The 18,161-nt window shown below is 45.0% G+C and overlaps 1 protein-coding gene across 2 annotated transcripts; it reads left to right on the plus strand.

Annotated features, from left to right (window-relative positions):
• Positions 1-8,270: 8,270 nt before the first annotated feature.
• On the plus strand, positions 8,271-18,122 carry LOC136855392 (protein PET100 homolog, mitochondrial). Of its 2 annotated transcripts, none has more exons than XM_067132332.1 (3): positions 8,271-8,521; positions 17,490-17,654; positions 17,932-18,122. In XM_067132332.1, exons 2-3 carry the CDS (start codon positions 17,499-17,501, stop codon positions 18,025-18,027), a joined length of 252 nt encoding a protein of 83 aa, XP_066988433.1. In that variant the 5' UTR covers positions 8,271-8,521; positions 17,490-17,498; the 3' UTR covers positions 18,028-18,122. The 2 variants fall into 2 exon arrangements, with proteins under 2 accessions (XP_066988433.1, XP_066988434.1); XM_067132333.1 differs by lacking the exon at positions 8,271-8,521 and adding an exon at positions 8,679-8,826.
• The last annotated feature ends 39 nt before the right edge of the window (positions 18,123-18,161 follow it).

An 18,161-nucleotide genomic window follows, 5' to 3' on the forward strand; every position in this document is an offset into this window, starting at 1 on the left:
AAAGCCTATAGCCAGAGATCGGACGTAGGAGGCAAAGGTGTAACTTGGAAGAGGGCCGAGCAAAGACTGACTCGGGTTGCTCCTTTTTTCCGTCTTTGGACTGGAATGGATCTTATTCCTCTATAGACCTTCAGGCGACGGAAGGAGCCAGCAGATTAAGGAATGTTGGCGTTCCTGAAAACAATTAAGACCAGCAGAAAAGAGCTCACAAGAATGTAGTTTTTGGGACAAGGTATCTAAAGCGAATACTGGCATGCTTATCACCCCGCCCTCCCCCCCCCCGACTAATCTCATGTTTTTCCCTGACCAGTCCCTTCTCTCAAAACATCGAGGTCACTACCACCAAGCTTTTTCTACCACCATGGATTGCAATCTGACCCCTATGTTAAGAAGGCCAGAAGAAGAGCAGCATATATTTGTTGAAGTATATATATATATATATATATATATATATATATATATATATATATATATATATATATAATTTGTTAATTACTCTGATCTGTTGCTTATGCGATACTATGTTTCTCTTGAATGTGTTTTTCTGTTTTTATTTTCATGCATTGGATGCTTTGGAAGTTAGAAGGCTTGCTAACAATAATAATTCGGGTGTCGTTTGGACAGTGTTATTGAAAACAATTGGTGTTTCAGAGGAATTCAGCTTATACAATTAATTAATTATTACAATATTCACTGCATATGAAACGCAAATAATAAATAAAAGGAATTAATCGAAAGCTCTCTTCAAGAGAGCCAACATGGTCTACTGTTGCAGATACCCTGTCTGAGGATGCCTCATTGCTTACATTGGCATGACCACTATATGTTTCACCGAGAGGACTTCCTGCCATGTCCCATAGGGCGTTATTCACAACCTAATACTTGAATTCAATGGAACAATATAATTTCTAATATTGAAATTACTGATAGTGTAGCAGACCATCGCCACATCTGCCTCCTGGAAGCCATTCTCATAAGGAAGGCGTAACCATGTTAGATGTTCACACGCAGAGACAAGTGCAACCATAATGTCTGGGAAAAGGCTTTGCAGGGAGCCAGGGCAGCAGAAAGAACAGAATTGGTGATGATCAATGTGAAGTGTTTACACACGCTTGCACGGACACATTGCTGGTATAGTGGCTGGTGTCTTGACATTTTACTTGGATGTCAGAGTTCGTGCATCCCCTAGGACGTTGAAAATCACCGACAATATGAAGTCTATTACTGCCGCAGTGTAGGGGTTTGGGTTGGGAGATTGAAAAATCTGGGGTGATATTCGTCGTAGAACCTTGTGGTTATGGAGAACTGAGACTAGGAAACTTCACTTCTAGCTCAATCAAATTCTTTCGGCAACATTCACAACACAAGCACTTCTTAGTTCGTCTTCATTACCAAAAATACTAATGAAGAGTTTCAGCTGGGCAGTCAGAGCGAGCACAGTAAGAAATCCACTTCAGCTACCATATATTAACCACCTTTTTAACAAGCTTTAACAACCGTGGCCTGCTCGCTGGGGTGTTGGCTTGTATTCCCATAGGAATAAGATACCCAGTACTACCATTTCCCGGGCTGCAATGCTATACTCTAAAGAACAGGGAAAAATTCTCATTTGTGTCACTGATTTGATTTTAATAAGAAAAGATAAGAAACATCTATAACAGAGAAAGGTTAAATAACGAAGACTTTCGTGCAACCCAAATTAATTTGGACTCAAACAACCAATAGACAATTTCCTAAACCGCGCGATGGCTTTAAGGCCAGAATGATTTCTAAACGTTCTTTTAGTTTACTTTAGCTAGTCAAGAGAAAATTATGGAAAATTGAAACCATAAGGAAACCATAATTCATTGTTTCTGGTTCCTAACATAGAGGATATAATCTGGGGATGTGATCTCTACACCAGTACTACGTAGTTCGGTGGTCTTCCGCCATGGTGGTGCTGCAAAGCCTTGCGGCCATCTTTAAAGGTCTGGTAACCCACAAATTGAACAGGGCTTAGTGCGATTGTGATTTTTTTTATCGTTAATGTTTACTGAGTAAGTATTCAGCGAATGTTTAGGTTTAGTGAGTAAATGTTTAGTGAATGTTCAGTTTAGGGTTTAGTGAATATTTAGTTTAGGGTTTAGTGAAGTTTAGTTTAGTGTTCAGTGAATGTTTGCGAATGTTTAGTGTGTAAGTATTCAGTGAATGTTTAGTGAGTGTTTAAGGTTTAGTGAATGTTTTGTGAATGTTAGTGAATGTTTATTGTGACTGTTTAGTGAGTGTATGGGCGTTAGTAAATGTTGGTGAATATTTAGAGTGTAGGCTAAGTGTATAGTGAATGTTTAGTGAGTGCTTATTGAATGTCTTGTGAATGTTAGTGTTTAGTGAATGTTTAGTGCGTAAGTATTCAGTGAATGTTTAGTGAGTGTTTAGGGTTTAGTGAGTGTTTAGTGAATGTTTAGTGAGTGTTTAGTGTATAGTGAGTGCTTAGTGAATGTTTTGTGTATAGTGAGTGCTTAGTGAATGTTTTAGTGAGTGTTTAGTGTATGGTGGTACTTGTGATGTTTGTTTGTTTAGTTGTAGTGAGTGCTTAGTGAATGCAGTGGTGTTTGGTGTTTTTATGAGTGTTCAGTGAGCATGTAAGGTGTCAAAGAAACGAGCAGGTAAAAGTTACTGCTACTTTATTACAGATCCCAGGCAGCATATTGCTGCGGCCGACTGGCCTTGCACGCGAGGACAATGGAATTGACTGTGACTGAGGTCGAAACAACCAAACAATAATATGCAGTGAACAGTACAAATTACAATACAAAACATACAGAGCTACAATATGGATACAGTCTTGATGCCTGTGAATGAAGAAACATGTGATACACAATGTGTGACATTTGTATAAATACACATTAAGTAAAAATGATTAAATGCGTGACCTGGCACGTTTTAGGCGTGACTAATTGAGCTTGAAGAAAATGGGAAGTCACCAAAGAAAACAAGCTCAGCGGAGACTTAATTAATGGCGCCGCCGAAACATATCCTGGCGCCGATGTGGTGACTTTACAAATGTCTCCCCAAGGCGAGGACGCGTCTGGCTAATCCCTATCTGCTGCAGGGCGGCTGAAGGTGCCGCGGCTCCTTGAAGATAGGAGGCCTCCCGCCTGTGAGGCTGCTGGTTGGCGGTCCCGCTCCCGCAGAGGCGGCGCTGCGAAGTGAGGCGTGCTGGAGTGCGGTTGGGCAGAAGAAAGTGCTCTCGTGCTGCCGGGACTCTCCGACAGGAAGGCGGGCTTTAACCGGTCTGGAAACCCAGTCGTCCTTGCCCAAGTGCCAGCTGCTTGCTGTTCGTTCCAGCACAGCATGGAAAGGTCCCCTGTAGGGGGCTTGGTTAGTAGTGGGCGGACGGGCGTCGACTCTGCGAAGACGTGGAGGTGGCGGATGACAGCTGTGGCGGCATGAAGGTGGTTGCTTTGTCGATGTATGGCGCCTGCAGGCGGCGAACTGCCGGCCCGTCGCGGGCTCTGCAGTGATGGGGGTGGCGTTCATCCGTCACGGCTCTCCCGGCTGCGAGGGTTCCAGGTTTGTTCAGCTGCGGATGGTGCCGTCGGCTCTGGGGCGGTCCTCCAACCCGGAGGACCCACGGCAGCTGATGTTTCCAGTCACCGGTGCAGCGGGCCATGAGGATGACTTTAAGGACCTGGAACCCGTTCGGCCAAACCGTTGGCCCGCTGGGTTATGCGCTGTGGTGGTGTGGTGCGTGGTTTCCAGCAGTTGAGCCAGGGCAGACCACAACTCGGAGGAAAGCGGGGCCCTGTCGGTTGTGATGGTCAGGGGCCTTGGCGGCTAGCAGCTGGAGGCAGGGCCTCGGCGCCGCCCCGGCGCTGGCGGTGGCTTCTTGCATGGGTGTGGCGGGCCACCTCGTCCCGAACAGTCTGCACCCGTCAGGAGGTATCTGGATCTGCCTGATGGGAAGGGGGCGGCGGCGTCGATGGATCTGGCGGCGGCGCCCTGGCTGTGAGTCGCCTACCCCCGACTACGTGTGACAGCCCTGCTACTGCTGGTCTGGCACTGCAGGCACTGTTTTGCCCAGGCGTGGCGTCCTTTTGCACCCGTGCCAGACGAACTTTTTGAAAGCAGTTTGGCCGTGTCCTGCGGAGGGTGAGCCGTGGTTATGGTCGAATACCTGGCGGCGTGAGGCTGGAACCAAAGGGCAGGGCTGACCTGTGCTGATGTTAGAGCAGGCTGGGGCCTTCGGGGGCGGTCCCGTCCCGCCCTGAGGATGTGATGGCGGTGCGGTATGCTGGGGTTTCTGGGTCAGCGGCCTGTTCTCTGGCAAGGTCTGGTAATCTACACCAAGCTGCACTGCGTTCGCTTCGACTCTGGAGGCGTCTGCTCAGGATTTTTTCTTGCGGGAGGTACCTGTGGAACAGGTAGAAATTCGGCTATAATGAGAAGGGTGGCTTGCTGTCTGGGAAGACCATCGTCCCCCTGCCACGTGGCGTGAACCAGTGGCTGGTGGTCTGAAGATTGTGGCGTCCACCAGGAGGGACTTGGAGTGTGGAACTGCGCGGTGCTCAGCGTAGAGTTCCCCCTGTCGAAGGTGCTGGCGGGTCTCTGCGGGACTGAACTTCTTGCTGAAGAAAGGCGATGGGCTGGGGGCGCCGTTGATGATTTGCTCAGGAACAGCACCGCGGCGACGTTACTGGCGTCTGTCGTCAGCTGGAGGGCCAGGATCCCTGGTGTGCCAAAGCGGTTGCCTCGGTGAGAGCGGCCTTACGTCAAGGAAAAAGGCCTGCTGCTGGCTGGGTCCCAAGACAGGGACTTGGTTGGCCTTTTAGGACTGCCTCAGGGGGCGTGGTGTGTCACGTCCCAGGGATGAACCGCCTGTAGAAGTTTACCATCCAGGAACTCCTGGACTGGCCTTGATGGAGGTGGGTGTTGAACTTAGCTCACGGCTGCTACTTTCGATGTAAGAGGGCGGGCGCGCTGTCGGAGACACCTGTGACCAAGGAATTCTGCTTTCTGGGCCCGAAGGTACACTTGTCGAAAGCAGACCTTGAGGCCGTTCTCTTGGAGGCGCTGGAGGACTGCTTTGATGTCTCTGGTGTTCGCTGTGAGACCCTGGAAAATATGAGAATGTCGTCAGCATGTAGCAGGCAGAAATTTTAGGTCCCCAGGATGCTTGTCCATGGCAGCTGGAAGGTGGCCGACGTTCCTCAGCCCGAGAGGTGGAGGCGAACACATAGGTTGAAGAGGCGTGATGAGCTGTCTTTGGTATGTCACTCTTAACAGGTACCTGGAAATAAAGATTTAGAAGTCAATTTGGTAAATATTTTGGCCCCGTGAAGAGCCGTGGTCTTGCATGTTGGGTAGAGGTAGTGAGTGGGCTCTGTTGCAATGTTGAGGCCGCCTGTAGTCGCCGCAGGGTCTCAGGAGCAGTCGGTTTCTGCACCATGTGGAGGAGGCCCATGGACTGGAGGCTTTCCTGCAGATGCCATCTGTTCCATCTCCCGAATCTTTTTCGCCTCCTGAAGCTGAGAAGCCTGCGGAACTTATGTGCGGGGCCCCTGGTCTATATGGTGGTATATGCCGTGCTTGGCTAGGGCGGGGACTTGCGTAGAGCTCAGGCTTAAATATCTCAGAACTCCGACGTGGGGTGTGCATACTGGGTCCGCCGTTAATGGGAGACGGCGGGAGTCGGTATCGAGGCGCTTCGCCCCCGTCGACAACGAGGCCAAAGTGCGCCAGAAAATGGGCCCCAGGTGGGATTTCCCCTCGTCGCGACGATGAAGTCCCAGGGTAACTCTGGCCAGGATGGAGATCGACAGGAGCCGCAATTGCCGTGAGGAGAGGATGGGGTTCCGTTGGCGGCCGTCGAGCGGCGAGGTCTGGTGTCTGGTTGCGGTCCTCTCTGGATACTGGAAGCCGATTTAAAAGGCCCCTGTGTCGACCAGCATCATCCCACTGCGGAGAGCGGTTCGCGGGGCGTAAAACCTACTGTTTTTGAGGCCCTGGGTTCTTCGGCTGCCATGGCGGCCCTGTCCTGCTGGCCACCGCCACCCCGTTTTGAACGGGCGAGCAAGGGCGACGAGCAGTTTGAGGCGTCCTTTCGAACCACTTGTGGTAGCGACAGAAGCCCGGGGACCTCCATCTGCTGTGGTTACGGTGGGCGTCTGTTGCGCGATGGCGTTGGCGGGCTGCTCACGTCCTCTTCAGGCTGGACGGAGCTGACCGGCTGGCCGGTTTTAGCAGCTGTGAAGCCTTGGCGGAGTCTGTGGTAAGCCGTCTCTATGAGTCTCGACAGGCATGGTGTAGGGTGGCGATCTGGTTGCGTACCCCGGGAGGGTGTTAGTAGATTTCCGTGTGAAGCTTATCTCCTGCAGCTTCTTTGTACCACCCAAGTCTGGTAGTGACAGAATCTCGACCATGCCCCAGCGTCTCTTGAATTGGTCGTGGCGTGGGTTTATGGCAAGGTCGATAACGCGGGCGGCCCGGCTGGCCGATGGGCAGGAGCAACCGGAGGAGACTTTTTGTGGTGCTATGTGAGGGTGTGTGTTTGGTGCTCGTGAGATGGTTTTTCTGTACACGTCCTCCGGGCGTTGAGCACTGTATGTGGCCTGTGGATTTGCGTCCGTCAGGTCCCGCGATTCTGAAGTGGCTCTCCCACCCGCAGCCACATCGATGGGTTTCCCTGCGTGGCGGCGGCTGCGGTGAGGCGGCCAGCGATTGTGTTGCCGGCCGTCGTGTGTTCCAGAGGCGCTGGTGTGGGTTGCGGAGGCGCCGATGCGGGGGCGAAGCGCAGGTGTGTGGGGTAGATAAACCTCGAGTCGGCGAGGTCGCGTTTAACTGCATGAATGAGGATATCCGGCGTCCATGCTCCTCCTTTGCCCCCTTACTGGGTGGGTACTCGGCGTCGTACGCGCTGCGTGCGCCATGTGGTTCCGCCAGTGGCGCTGGTGGGGTGCGCCCGGCTGAGTCAGCACGTTCAAAGCTGGTTACAGCGCCGTGTTTAGGCTGCTAGGCGTTTTTGGAGAAATCCTGGAGCCAAGACTAAGTCGCGTGTGGAGTCCGCTAATGGCTCCGGGATACTCGAGGTCACCACCATGGGTGTCAAAGCGAGCAGGTAAAAGTTACTGCTGCTTTATTGCAGATCCAGGCGAAAACATATTGCGGCCGACTGGCGACAGACGCGAGGGAGACAATGGAATTGACTGTGACCTGGTCAAAACAATAAACAATAATATACAGTGAACAGTACAAATTACAATACAAAACATACAGAGCTACAATATGGATACAGTCTTGATGCCTGTGAATGAAGAAACATGTGATACACAATGTGTGACATTTGTATAAATACGCATAAAGTAAAAATGATTAAAATGCGTGACCTGGCACGTTTTAGGCGTGACTAATTGAGCTTGAAGAAAATGGGAGTCACCGAAAACAAGCTCGCGGAACAATTAATGGCGCCCGCCGAAAACTATCCTGGCGCCGATGTGGTGACTTTACAAGCATTCAGTGTACAGTGAGTGGCTAGTGAGTGTTAGTGTATAGTGAGTGCCTTGTGAATGTTGGGTATTCAGTGAGTGTTTACTGTTATTGAGTGAGTGTGTATAGTAAGTGTGTGTGTTTAGTGAGTGTATAGCAAGTGTGAGTGTTTAGTGAGTGCAAATGTATTGTGAATGTTAGTGATTAGTGACTGTACATTACTGTTTAGTTAGTGTTTAGTGAATGTATACTAAGAAAGTCCTGTAATTTACAAGAATCATTTATGCTAAACACTGCTTAGATGCAAGAGCAGATGCTTAGACCTTGACCACAATGGTTGGAGTGCTTAGGACAACCTGTTTTTGTAAGGTAATTTTTCTCCGTGTAATTGGGTCAAGTAATATTATAATCATCATCATAATAACAACAGCAACAATAATAATAATAATAAGAGTAAAAAAGATAAAAATAATGATAATGAAAATATTGATATAATATAATAGTAATAAAGTGTAGTATGTATGTACCATGAGCTGCACCGCGACCTTTCAATGTGGCCGCGCGAGGTCACACGCTCGGCAGGGAGACCGCCACTCCAGTGATTGACTCTCTATGGTTCCTCAGGCTCACTCCACAAACACAGTTGCGGGCAAAACTATACTATTCGCGTGAAGTACAGGGCTGCATTTCCTTTTCTTTTTACAGTTTTAATCATCATTACTTTTAATTTAATTTACAGTACTTCAAAATGTTTAATTTAATTCTTATCCTTTACTCTTTTCATAGAAGTAACTGACAACAGCGCGTTCTTCTTCTTCTCAGATTAATCCTTAGTCTGGGTGACTGCTTGTTAAAGCAAGACTTCGTTCATCCATCTTTTCCTTCCTCAAGGGTCTAAACGCCAGAGACCTGACTCGGAGATGGACTTCCATTCTTAAGATTAGAAGATGGACACCAGAGTATAAAATATAAGGTCGAATTTGGAGGCGCAAATGCTTCAATAAATCTTGCTACGTAACAAAATCGGACTTCAAGAATTTTAGCGAGTCGTAGTTAAGTAAGTCATTCCTTAATTTTCCCTGTGTATATAAATTGTATTATATTACTTTTCCCGTTTTGTGGCTTAATAGGTAAAGACTACATACCTTATATATTTTTATAGATAAAAGTCACGGACTTTATGGCTGTAGCAAGTGTGTTAAAGCAAGAAGTAGGCAAGGTTACATAATCGTATCCATACCTTATGTCATATTGGCCTGGCCTGTTTTATCTCTGTTATCGTACCCCTATTCACAGATAAGAAGAGAAATCCTCTAATCAGAACCATAAGCCAATCCAGTAGGCTAGGATAGTAAGGATGAGGTTAGTGGATTGGCGAGTTATAAGTATTACTTTCTTGTGAGATATCATCATTGTCCTCAAGGCTATTAGCAGGTGGAGTGTTGGGTAATAGCCTAGGGTCACAACTTATTTGAATTTGCGGGTGGGTCCAGATGGCAAAATCTCCCCCCCCCCTCTCCACCAGCCAGACAAGGGTACACTATCTGGAGTTAGGCAGTAGGTTTGGGGTAAATGTAAAGATGGCCGCATGAAGATATCTTTATTAGTATTTATTTATTTAGTTTTACTGAATATAGAAAAGTTTGTAAATAATGGGTAATTCTAAGCCGGCTGTCCACCCAGAGCTAGACTATGGCAATTGACATTTTCTATGTTATTTTCCTTACTTTACAAAATTTCAAGTAATATTTTGTCGGCGGCTGTAGCAACGTAATTGACCTTTGAAGTCTACGGGTAGATTACAGTTTTGTATGCTGGGCGCCCTAACTCATTCTTCCCGACCCAGTCCTCCAGCAAGGTAAGTAGTTCTACCTAAACAGCTGGCGACCAGCGACCCGAAATGCGAGTCCTACCCGACCCGACCCGACATGCCCCAGAGACCTACCTTGCCCATGACCTTCCTCAGTCTCTTCCGGTTCAACCTTGCAAACATAGCTGCACTTGCGTAACGTATCCTACCCACGCGGTTTGCATCTAAGAATCCAGTGACCCTCATGGACTTAGGAGTTTTATTGCCCACGAAGATTGCGTTTTGCTCGTTTACCTATTGAAAAGTGGCCTATGGCGATTTCAAGCGGGACTTGTGCAAAGTGTAGAAGGCACCGTCGTCCTGATCAAGCATGGCCAAGCTTCATTTGGCGATGTAACCTCAACGATATCGGAAAATTACATCCATCGGTCTGGCTCTTTCTTTTAGGGTTCCCACCTTTCTTTCCAAAAGCATTTTGGTGCTGATTCACAGCTGGATCCATGAACTTCCCCAGAAATATGTCCGGATGACTTTGGATATTGGGTCTCCCAATACCTTAGTAGACTAGTTTAATTTCTGCGGGAAGTTTGTGTCGATATTTTGATTCAGGACAACGAAAATCGAGGGGCCAGGACATCGTGAAATTGGCGAATCCAAATTTGGAAAGGAAATTCAACAAAGGCAGACGTGTCGAAGGTTGTTGGGTTCTGTGAGTTGACCGCGAAAACAAAAACATTCTTTCAGTTGTACCAGACCCGATCTTGAAACATTACTTCAATTTTAGTTGAAAACATACACCCAGAATCAGCGGTAATTTCCAGATTGTTGGAAATCATACCACTTTAAATCACCATTTTCAGAAACTTTCACATAACATCAATCACACGTACATTTTGTTGATCCCGACGATATAAGCATACACACAAACACAATAGAATCCACTGGGTGTTGAAGCGTAATGTTTGCTACTAGAAAGCGGTACCGTAAAACCATGTATAATTCATATTTTTCTATGTATTGTATTAAAAAACGTTATAACTATCCCCTTGCCTTTAAAGCTTTCTGAATTAATTAAGCGTGCATATGAATAGACCCGTTTCAACACCCGCCAAAATGCGGTCTAATGTTCCCGAAACAGTAACAATCGGGGCGCAGCCATCCAAGCGGATTGGTCAATTACCGCGGGTCCTGTTCCCCCGGTTCCAGTTGTCCAGATCCGCGGCCAGTGCCCCAGCGCCAAAGCGAAGAAAAATGGAGCCACGACCGTGATGCGGATTTCTCAGGCGATTCCGACCGAGTGAAGTGCATTTGTTTTGAATAGTTGCCTGTTACTAATTTCACGGCCCATCTGGGGTCGAGGCGAAGCCCCGGCCAAATGAGACCACGCCCGTCCTGTGTTGTTAGGTTAGGTTAGTTTCGTTAGTTTTGGTGGCGACCTAGGTGTCGGTGGGGTCAGGAGGCGAAGCCCCAAATGTAAGGTACGCCCGACCTAGGTTGGTTAGGTCGGTTTAGTCGATTCGTCGCCATCTTGACTGTATCCGTCCGCGGTACCCCTGCCACCTGGTGGTGGGTCTCGCTCTGAAAATGACAGCCGAAACCCACAGCATCACGAAAAATGTAACGCGCCTCATTCATTTTGAGATGAGTTCATCTGAAAAACTTGCTTTCCGAATCTTGTGCAAATTAATGGTTCAGGAGATGTTGCGATGAATGTTGTTCCTTATTGTCATCCCATCAAAAGTGACGGTTACAAGGTAGACAATACCCAGCCACCCTCCATAGCTAACTTAGCAAGAGTGTAACCAGTCAACACCCGGGATTCGTGGTGTTATTTTTTGGTAAAATTACAGTTTTCAGTGTTGACTGTTGACTAGTTACAATTTTGCTATGGCTTTGAAGGGAGAAATTGTAGTCTTACCTTGTAACTTTCGTTGCTTTGATTTCTTTAATAAGAACAATATTCGCTCCATCTCCTGTCTATTCAATGAATTCTATTGTGTTTGTGTGTATGCTTGTATCGTCGGGATCAACAAAATGTAATGTGTGATTGATGTTAAGGTGTGTTTGAAATGGTGATTTAAAGTGTGGTATGATTTCCAACAATCTGAAATTACCGTTGATTCTGGGTGTATGTTTTCAATTAAAATTGGAAGTAATGTTTCTGCGGATCGGTCTGGTACAACTTGAAAGAATGTTTCTTTTGTTTTTGGTCAATCCGCGAGAACCAACAACCCGACCGTCTGCCTTGTTGAATTTCCTCTTTCCAAATTTGGATTCGTCAGTTTTCACGATGTGTCTGGCCCCCAATTTTCCGGTTGTCCTGAATCAAAATATCATACAAACTTCCCGGCAGAAATTAAAACTAGTCTACTAAGGTATTGGAGACCCAATATCCAAAAGTCATCCGGACATATTTCTGGGAAGTTCATGGATCAGCTGTGAATCAGCACCAAAATGCTTTTGAAAGAAAGGTGGGAACCGAAAAAGAAAGAGCCAGACCGGATGGATGTAATTTTCCGACATCGTTGGAGGTTACATCGCCAAATGAAGCTTTGGCCATGCTTTGATCAGGGACAGACGGTGCCTTCGTCACACTTTGCACAAGTCCCGCTTGAAATCGCCAAGTAGGCCACTTTTCATTAGGTAAACGGGCAACAAACGCTCTTCGTGGCACAAACTCCTAAGTCCATGAGGGTCACTGGATTCTTAGATGCAAATTCATGTGGGTAGGATGCGTTCATGCAAGTAGCCATGTTTGCAAGGCTTGAAACCGGAAGAGACTGAGGGAAGGTCGCGGGGGCAGGTAGGTCTCGGGGCATGTCGGGTCGGTCGGTGGGACTCGGGGCATTTCGGTAGTTGGTCGTCAGCTGTTTAGGTAGAACTACTTACCTTGGCGGAGGGATCTGGGTCGGAGGAAGAATGAGTTAAGCTGACCCAGCATACGAAACTGTGTAATCTACCCATGAATGATAAGTAAAAAATAATACATATCCGAATTTGAACGAAACTGTAATATTACCTTACTTTCATATTTCATTTATATTTTACTTTCACTGGAGATTCTCCTGTGTTTAGCCTAGTACCAGCCCTTCAGGAATGAACATAAAAACATAAATGTTAGTAAATTTTTCATTATCTCAGTACATTTCTCTGATTATCCCACATGCACTGCATTATATACTGTATATCCTTCTCTATATTATTTAGCCTAAAAATTCCATTCATAAATATATTGGTAAATCTAAGCAAAAGCTCCGCATGGACTATTACTTTGGAAATTGGTTTTTCCTATACTTTTAGTGTTGCTGATGAAGGAGGTGTGTTGTTTGTTGTCGGTCAATTATTATTAACTTCATATCTACCCAACATGGTTGGGGACCCTTTGGGAACACTGGGTTTTGGGTGGGGGGGAAAGTGTTGGGAGAAAGACCAGACCGCTATATTGTTGTTATGGAATGGTTCTGCGCATATGCAAGTCATTAGGGAGCCATATGTTTAAGAAGGGATTGGCTAAGGAAACCTATTAGAAAAGACACCATACTAACCTAATGTACCCTAACCTAACCTAGCAGGCCGTGTTACTTAGTCAGGGCTCCGCCCCCTGGACCCCCCGGTGAAGGAAACTCCACTTTTTACCAAAAGCTCCCCTATAACACTGCGGATGTGCAATAGCATTCCAGGATGGCCAGCATACAACATCTGAGGTTAATTGCAGGTGAATTACAGTTGACCGAAAAAAATAAAGGTCAGTGTGGTAGATCTAAGTAGGCACGTGCAATGGGAGCTAATGCTTAGAAATACCGTGAATTCTTGATAAGCAACTAAAATACTATAGAAAAAATCAGTTTCCAAAGTAATACCCCATGCAGAGCTACTGTATTTCTTACTTCTACCAATATATCTGTGTGGCCATCTCCTTGACATTTACTCAGTTCTGGTTAGATCGTATTCCTTCTGAAATGCCCACTACAGTTAAGCGGTAGCTTAGACCATACCATGTGACCTGTCTGCCTAGATTAGTTCTCAAAATTCTGTTGGGGATTCCTCATGGTAAGACTACTGGTGTTAACTTACTCTGTCTTGGAAAGGTTAGTTTTGGTTAGCCTTCGTTTGTTCCTTTTCTTGTGACATTTCATATGCCATCAAGAGCTAAGAAATTATTATTTTTTTTTTTATTGATTATAGGCTAATCCAAGGAATATCGCTTGCCATGACAGACCTGTGCTATTGAGGATTAAGAGTGTTTTCAACCAGTACTGGATAATTATATCTATTATAAGATTTGTAAATGAATTGCACAATTGATGCAGATTGTTGTTTACCTGTTAGTGAATATCCATCTGCTAAATGAATCTGATATGTTATTTTGTTGGAATGAGTCAGGGCTATGTGACTCATTCTGTTGAAGAAATTATGGCCAGGGGCTTTGACCACCATTAATAAGTTTGGAACTGATCAAATTCTATTATGATAAACTAGGTTATCATACTAAAGGGATGCATCCTAACATAACCTTTTCTTACCCCAACATAACCTAAGACATCAAGATGATAATGTGTAATGAAGGATTTTCTTTTAAGTGATCCATAATACAGATTACAGGACTAAAACTATTGCCTTGTATGTAGTAGTATAGCTCAGCATGATTCCATAACAGTCATTGAAACTTGGTAATTAGATTTAGATTTGGATGTAGGCAAACCCACACTTACCTACCATAAGCCAGTACTGTACTTTTTGTAGTCGAGGTGAGTTACAGTGCCTTGCTGCGCTCTGAGCAACCATTACATTGAGACTTCTTTTCTTTTATTGTACAGTATATATTGTGTTTGTGATTTTTCGTTTATTATGTTTTTGAACATGAAGTGAAAATGTACTATAAGGTGCCTGTCCGTCACTTCTCCAGGAAGTACGTCCATTTTGTCTGTTTATGATTGGCTAGTTTTTGCATCCTTGAAGGTGCAGTTGCTCCTGAAGAGACAGTCTCCTCACATTTTGTCATGACCTTGTGATTGTGATAAATGTGGAGATATCAGATCTCATGGCCAAGCAGTAGGCTAACTTCCTGGGCATGCTTAGACATAGCAGCAGCAAGAATCTTTGCTTTAGATTCTCGTGTCAGCAAGCTCAGCGAATTTTCAAATGCAGTTCTCGTGTTGGTAGGATGAACCAGCCCAGCTTTAGCAATTAATTCTTGGTAACTGGTCATCCTTGGAGAACTTTGTCTTGTGCAGGCAACTCCACCTGCATTCATTTCAGTGGCACTAAAACAACATTGGTCAGCCTCAAGTGACCCTACCTCTCAGCTCATGCCCTTGAGTAGGAAGTTAAGGGAGGATCTTGCTTGGTGGCTGAATTACAGGAACTTCCTTGTGGGAGTTCCTTTGAACTTCCCACATCCAGAGATGCTTCTTTTGTCGGACACATTGAAGAAAAGGTGGGACACATAACTGAGCAGCCTGTATGCATTTTGGAATGCAAGTGGTGCTGCTAACCTTGCAAGCATTTCAAGCTCGTGATCTGTCACTCCGCAGGGTTGATGAGCAACAATATGACTGTTGTGGCTTATGTCAACAAGCTGTGGGGGGAAAGTTTCCTTTCACCACTTGTCCATTGGTGAAGCAGATGCATGAGTAAGCCATTCACCATATGATTGAGTTGTCAGCCAGGTACATTCTGGAGAGGGAGATGCCAACTCACAGTTCTGAGTGGTACATCTAAAATCCTTGAGAGTATCTTAACTATTGTCAGCTATTCCAAAATAATTTTCCACTATAAGAGCCAGGTAGGAAGAATGTTTTGGTAGACCAGCTCAGGTACTAAGGGCAGGTATCTGGGACAGAGTAGTCACACCTGTGCATGGGGAAAGACTTGTTGAAATGAAAGGAAAACCTGTGATTAACCTGTCCACCACATAGCAAAATAAGGAACCAGATCCTGACGCTGTCCTAGAGGACACCTTTTAGCTTTCATGGCCCACTCTCCCACACATTCAGAGGTTCATCTGCTGGTGTAATCCTTCTAACTACAGAAACCTCTAAAAGTGCTCTTCTGATGAGTACCAGGGGAAGTGGGTCATCTATAATGGGTGTTGTAGAAGGCGTCTCTCTCTGGTTGATGGTGCTCTGTTCAGTAGGTTGTGGACTTCCTTGTCCACTTTCATTGTGACAAACTCCTTTCAGTCTCTGTTGAGAAAGATTATCACTCTGCCTTAGGGCAGGCCTTAAGTCTGAATGGCATATATATCTGATTTGGTTGAGCCATCTGTGTTTGTGAAGAGCTGTGACCACTCTTGCTCTCCTGGGGGTCCCAGACTCCAGAGTGGAATGTGACGTGCATCATCTGCAGCCTAACTCATACTCTGTGAGAGCCCTTGTGGGAGCCCTCAGACCCAGATCTCACACTCAAGACTGTCTTCCTGCTGGCCTTAGACTTAGTGAAGCCTATTGGTGAGTTGCACAGCCTTTCTTCTTGTCCAAGCACTGAGAAGGTTAGAATTCTCTCCTTGTTTGTTCCAGAGTTTGTGGGAAAAACCTAGAACATGTCAATTATTGATGAGAGATAAGAGTTTTTTATTCCCTCTCTTCAGAACCTTGTTGGTGATTACAGTGAGAGGCTTCCATGCCCAGTGTGTTGCACTTACCGGCAAGGACAAGAAGGAAGTGTACCAGAAAACACTTTCTTTAGGGCTTCATGCTGTAATTAAATGCACTTACAACTCTCCCAGTAATGTAGACACTTGAACAATCTGGGCAAAAGCTCATGAAGTCAGGGGCATGGGACTGCCCCTTGCATTTTGGAGTAACTTTTTTGATAGCCCAGTTAATGAGGACAGATATATGAAGCATCAGACCACCTGTACCTCATGCTACTCAAAAGATACACACACTGCTCCGTAGAACTTCACCATTGGAACTTCTGGCAGCTGCTCAGCAGGTTGTGTTGTCACTCAAGCTTCTTTAGGACAGAAAAGCATCTCACTTAGTGGGCATTAGGCTAGGGTTGAATGGTAGAGTGGCCAACTTCTTTTTCTTTCATTATTCTTCCATAGTCTGCTGGGAAGCACTTTGGGACAAGTGCAGGGTAGAGATGTAGGTCGAAACTCAATCGAGCACTTAATCTTAGAGATTTGACTAGTAAGATGTCACTCTCTCCTCTTTCCCTTTTAATTGTGCTGGTGGGGTGGGCATTGGGAGAGCCCTTTAGCCATATTGACCATATTTAATAGTCCCCTGATTTGTTTTACCCCATGTAAGGTCACACTTGGTTCTCCTAGGATTTCCTTTTCAAGTGGGATTTCAGACACATCCCACTTGATCACAGGGGCATATCACTTTGCCATCCCTGTGCCAGACTGAATAGGAGGTTACAGGAGTCTTCACTTCCCTGTTCACTATCAAGACCAAGAATATGATGTTTCAAGGTAGAGATTTGACTTGCCAGTCGGTTGAGAGACAACTCTCACGTAAGGAGTGGATGTACAACATAAAAGGTGATGGCTTGTATTTCTTTAGGAAGAATAACAAAGATTTAAAGTAATTAGTGCTTTTCCTAGGTATACCAACTGGAGCCTTTTATCATAAACCCATCACAACCACCCCTGATGCTGAAGGAAACATGCTTGGTGACATCTGGTTAGTGGGTTTCTTTCCCTGGTCACCCCTACCACCAGCTAGCTACCTTATTACCAAGTTTCAAAGACTGGTTCCATGTCATGTTGAGGAATACTACAGTAATAAAAGGTTCTGGTTTGTGTATCCATGAAAATACAAATTACGTAAAAAATTGTTTAGTTTCTTATTTGTCTGATTTTTTATTTTTTTCCAAAGTGATTGTTTATTCTTTTATTTCATAGAAAGCTTTTGGATGTAAGTGTGCATGGGCATTAATTAAGATTTTCATGCATAAGCTCTTTATTTTTGTTAGCATAATATTTTTGTCACTTATCTTAGTCTTTTATATCCTGTACTTTTTATATTACAGGTAATGTTGAAAAAACTAATTACCTTATACGAGAAATTTTAAAAATCTATTTCTTCAAGAAGAGCTGTTATAAACAAGCAAATAATCATACAGTATTTTGCATTAGCCATGATTACCATCCTTAAAGCCTCAGAATGGAAGCATTGTTACCTACATTTTAACTAATTGAGTTCTCACTCTATTGATTGAGGTGAAAAATTAAATAGAATTCTTGAATTCTGCTTGTATTCAGAGATCAACAATGGGTGGTTGGAAGCTGGAGATTGCCAAGATGGCCATGTACATGAGCTTTCCTGTGGCTGTCTTTTACTTCTTCAACCAGCCGCAGTATTTTGAAGATTGGGTCGTCCAAATGAGAAGAGAACTCTACCCTCCACTGGAGAAAATGCACGGGAAGGTAATGAGGTCACAGCTGTTTAAGGTGCTGTGATCCTACTTGCAATTATCATTATTAATATACAGATATACAGTAATAGAGAATTATTCGAAAGGCATGAATTAAAAATACTGTTAACCGAAACTCAGAGTGCATTCTTTACTAGCTTTATTGTGGATAAAAACATTTATACACTGGACATTTTAAATTGAATAATAATAGGTAATAGGTAAATGCATGCTGTTTGAAATATACTGGTATGCTTTATGGTGAGATTTATTTTATAATTCCCTTCCAGGAAATAGAAGAGTGCATAAGAAAAATCCATATGAGGAAGGAAAAAGAACTTCTTAAAGCTCTGGAAGAGGAGGAGAGGGAGAGTGCATCAAAGTAATTTATTCTGTGAATATCACAATGTGTGTTGTAAATAGTGACAGTACTGAGATGTATGGTTTTTGACTGAATAAAGTACAGTGTTGTATTTAGATACTTTTGTGAATCAGTAACCATACTTTGTCCAAGTGAAAA

Source organism: Macrobrachium rosenbergii, chromosome 31 (assembly GCF_040412425.1).
Source record: "Macrobrachium rosenbergii isolate ZJJX-2024 chromosome 31, ASM4041242v1, whole genome shotgun sequence".
NCBI lineage: Eukaryota > Metazoa > Arthropoda > Malacostraca > Decapoda > Palaemonidae > Macrobrachium > Macrobrachium rosenbergii.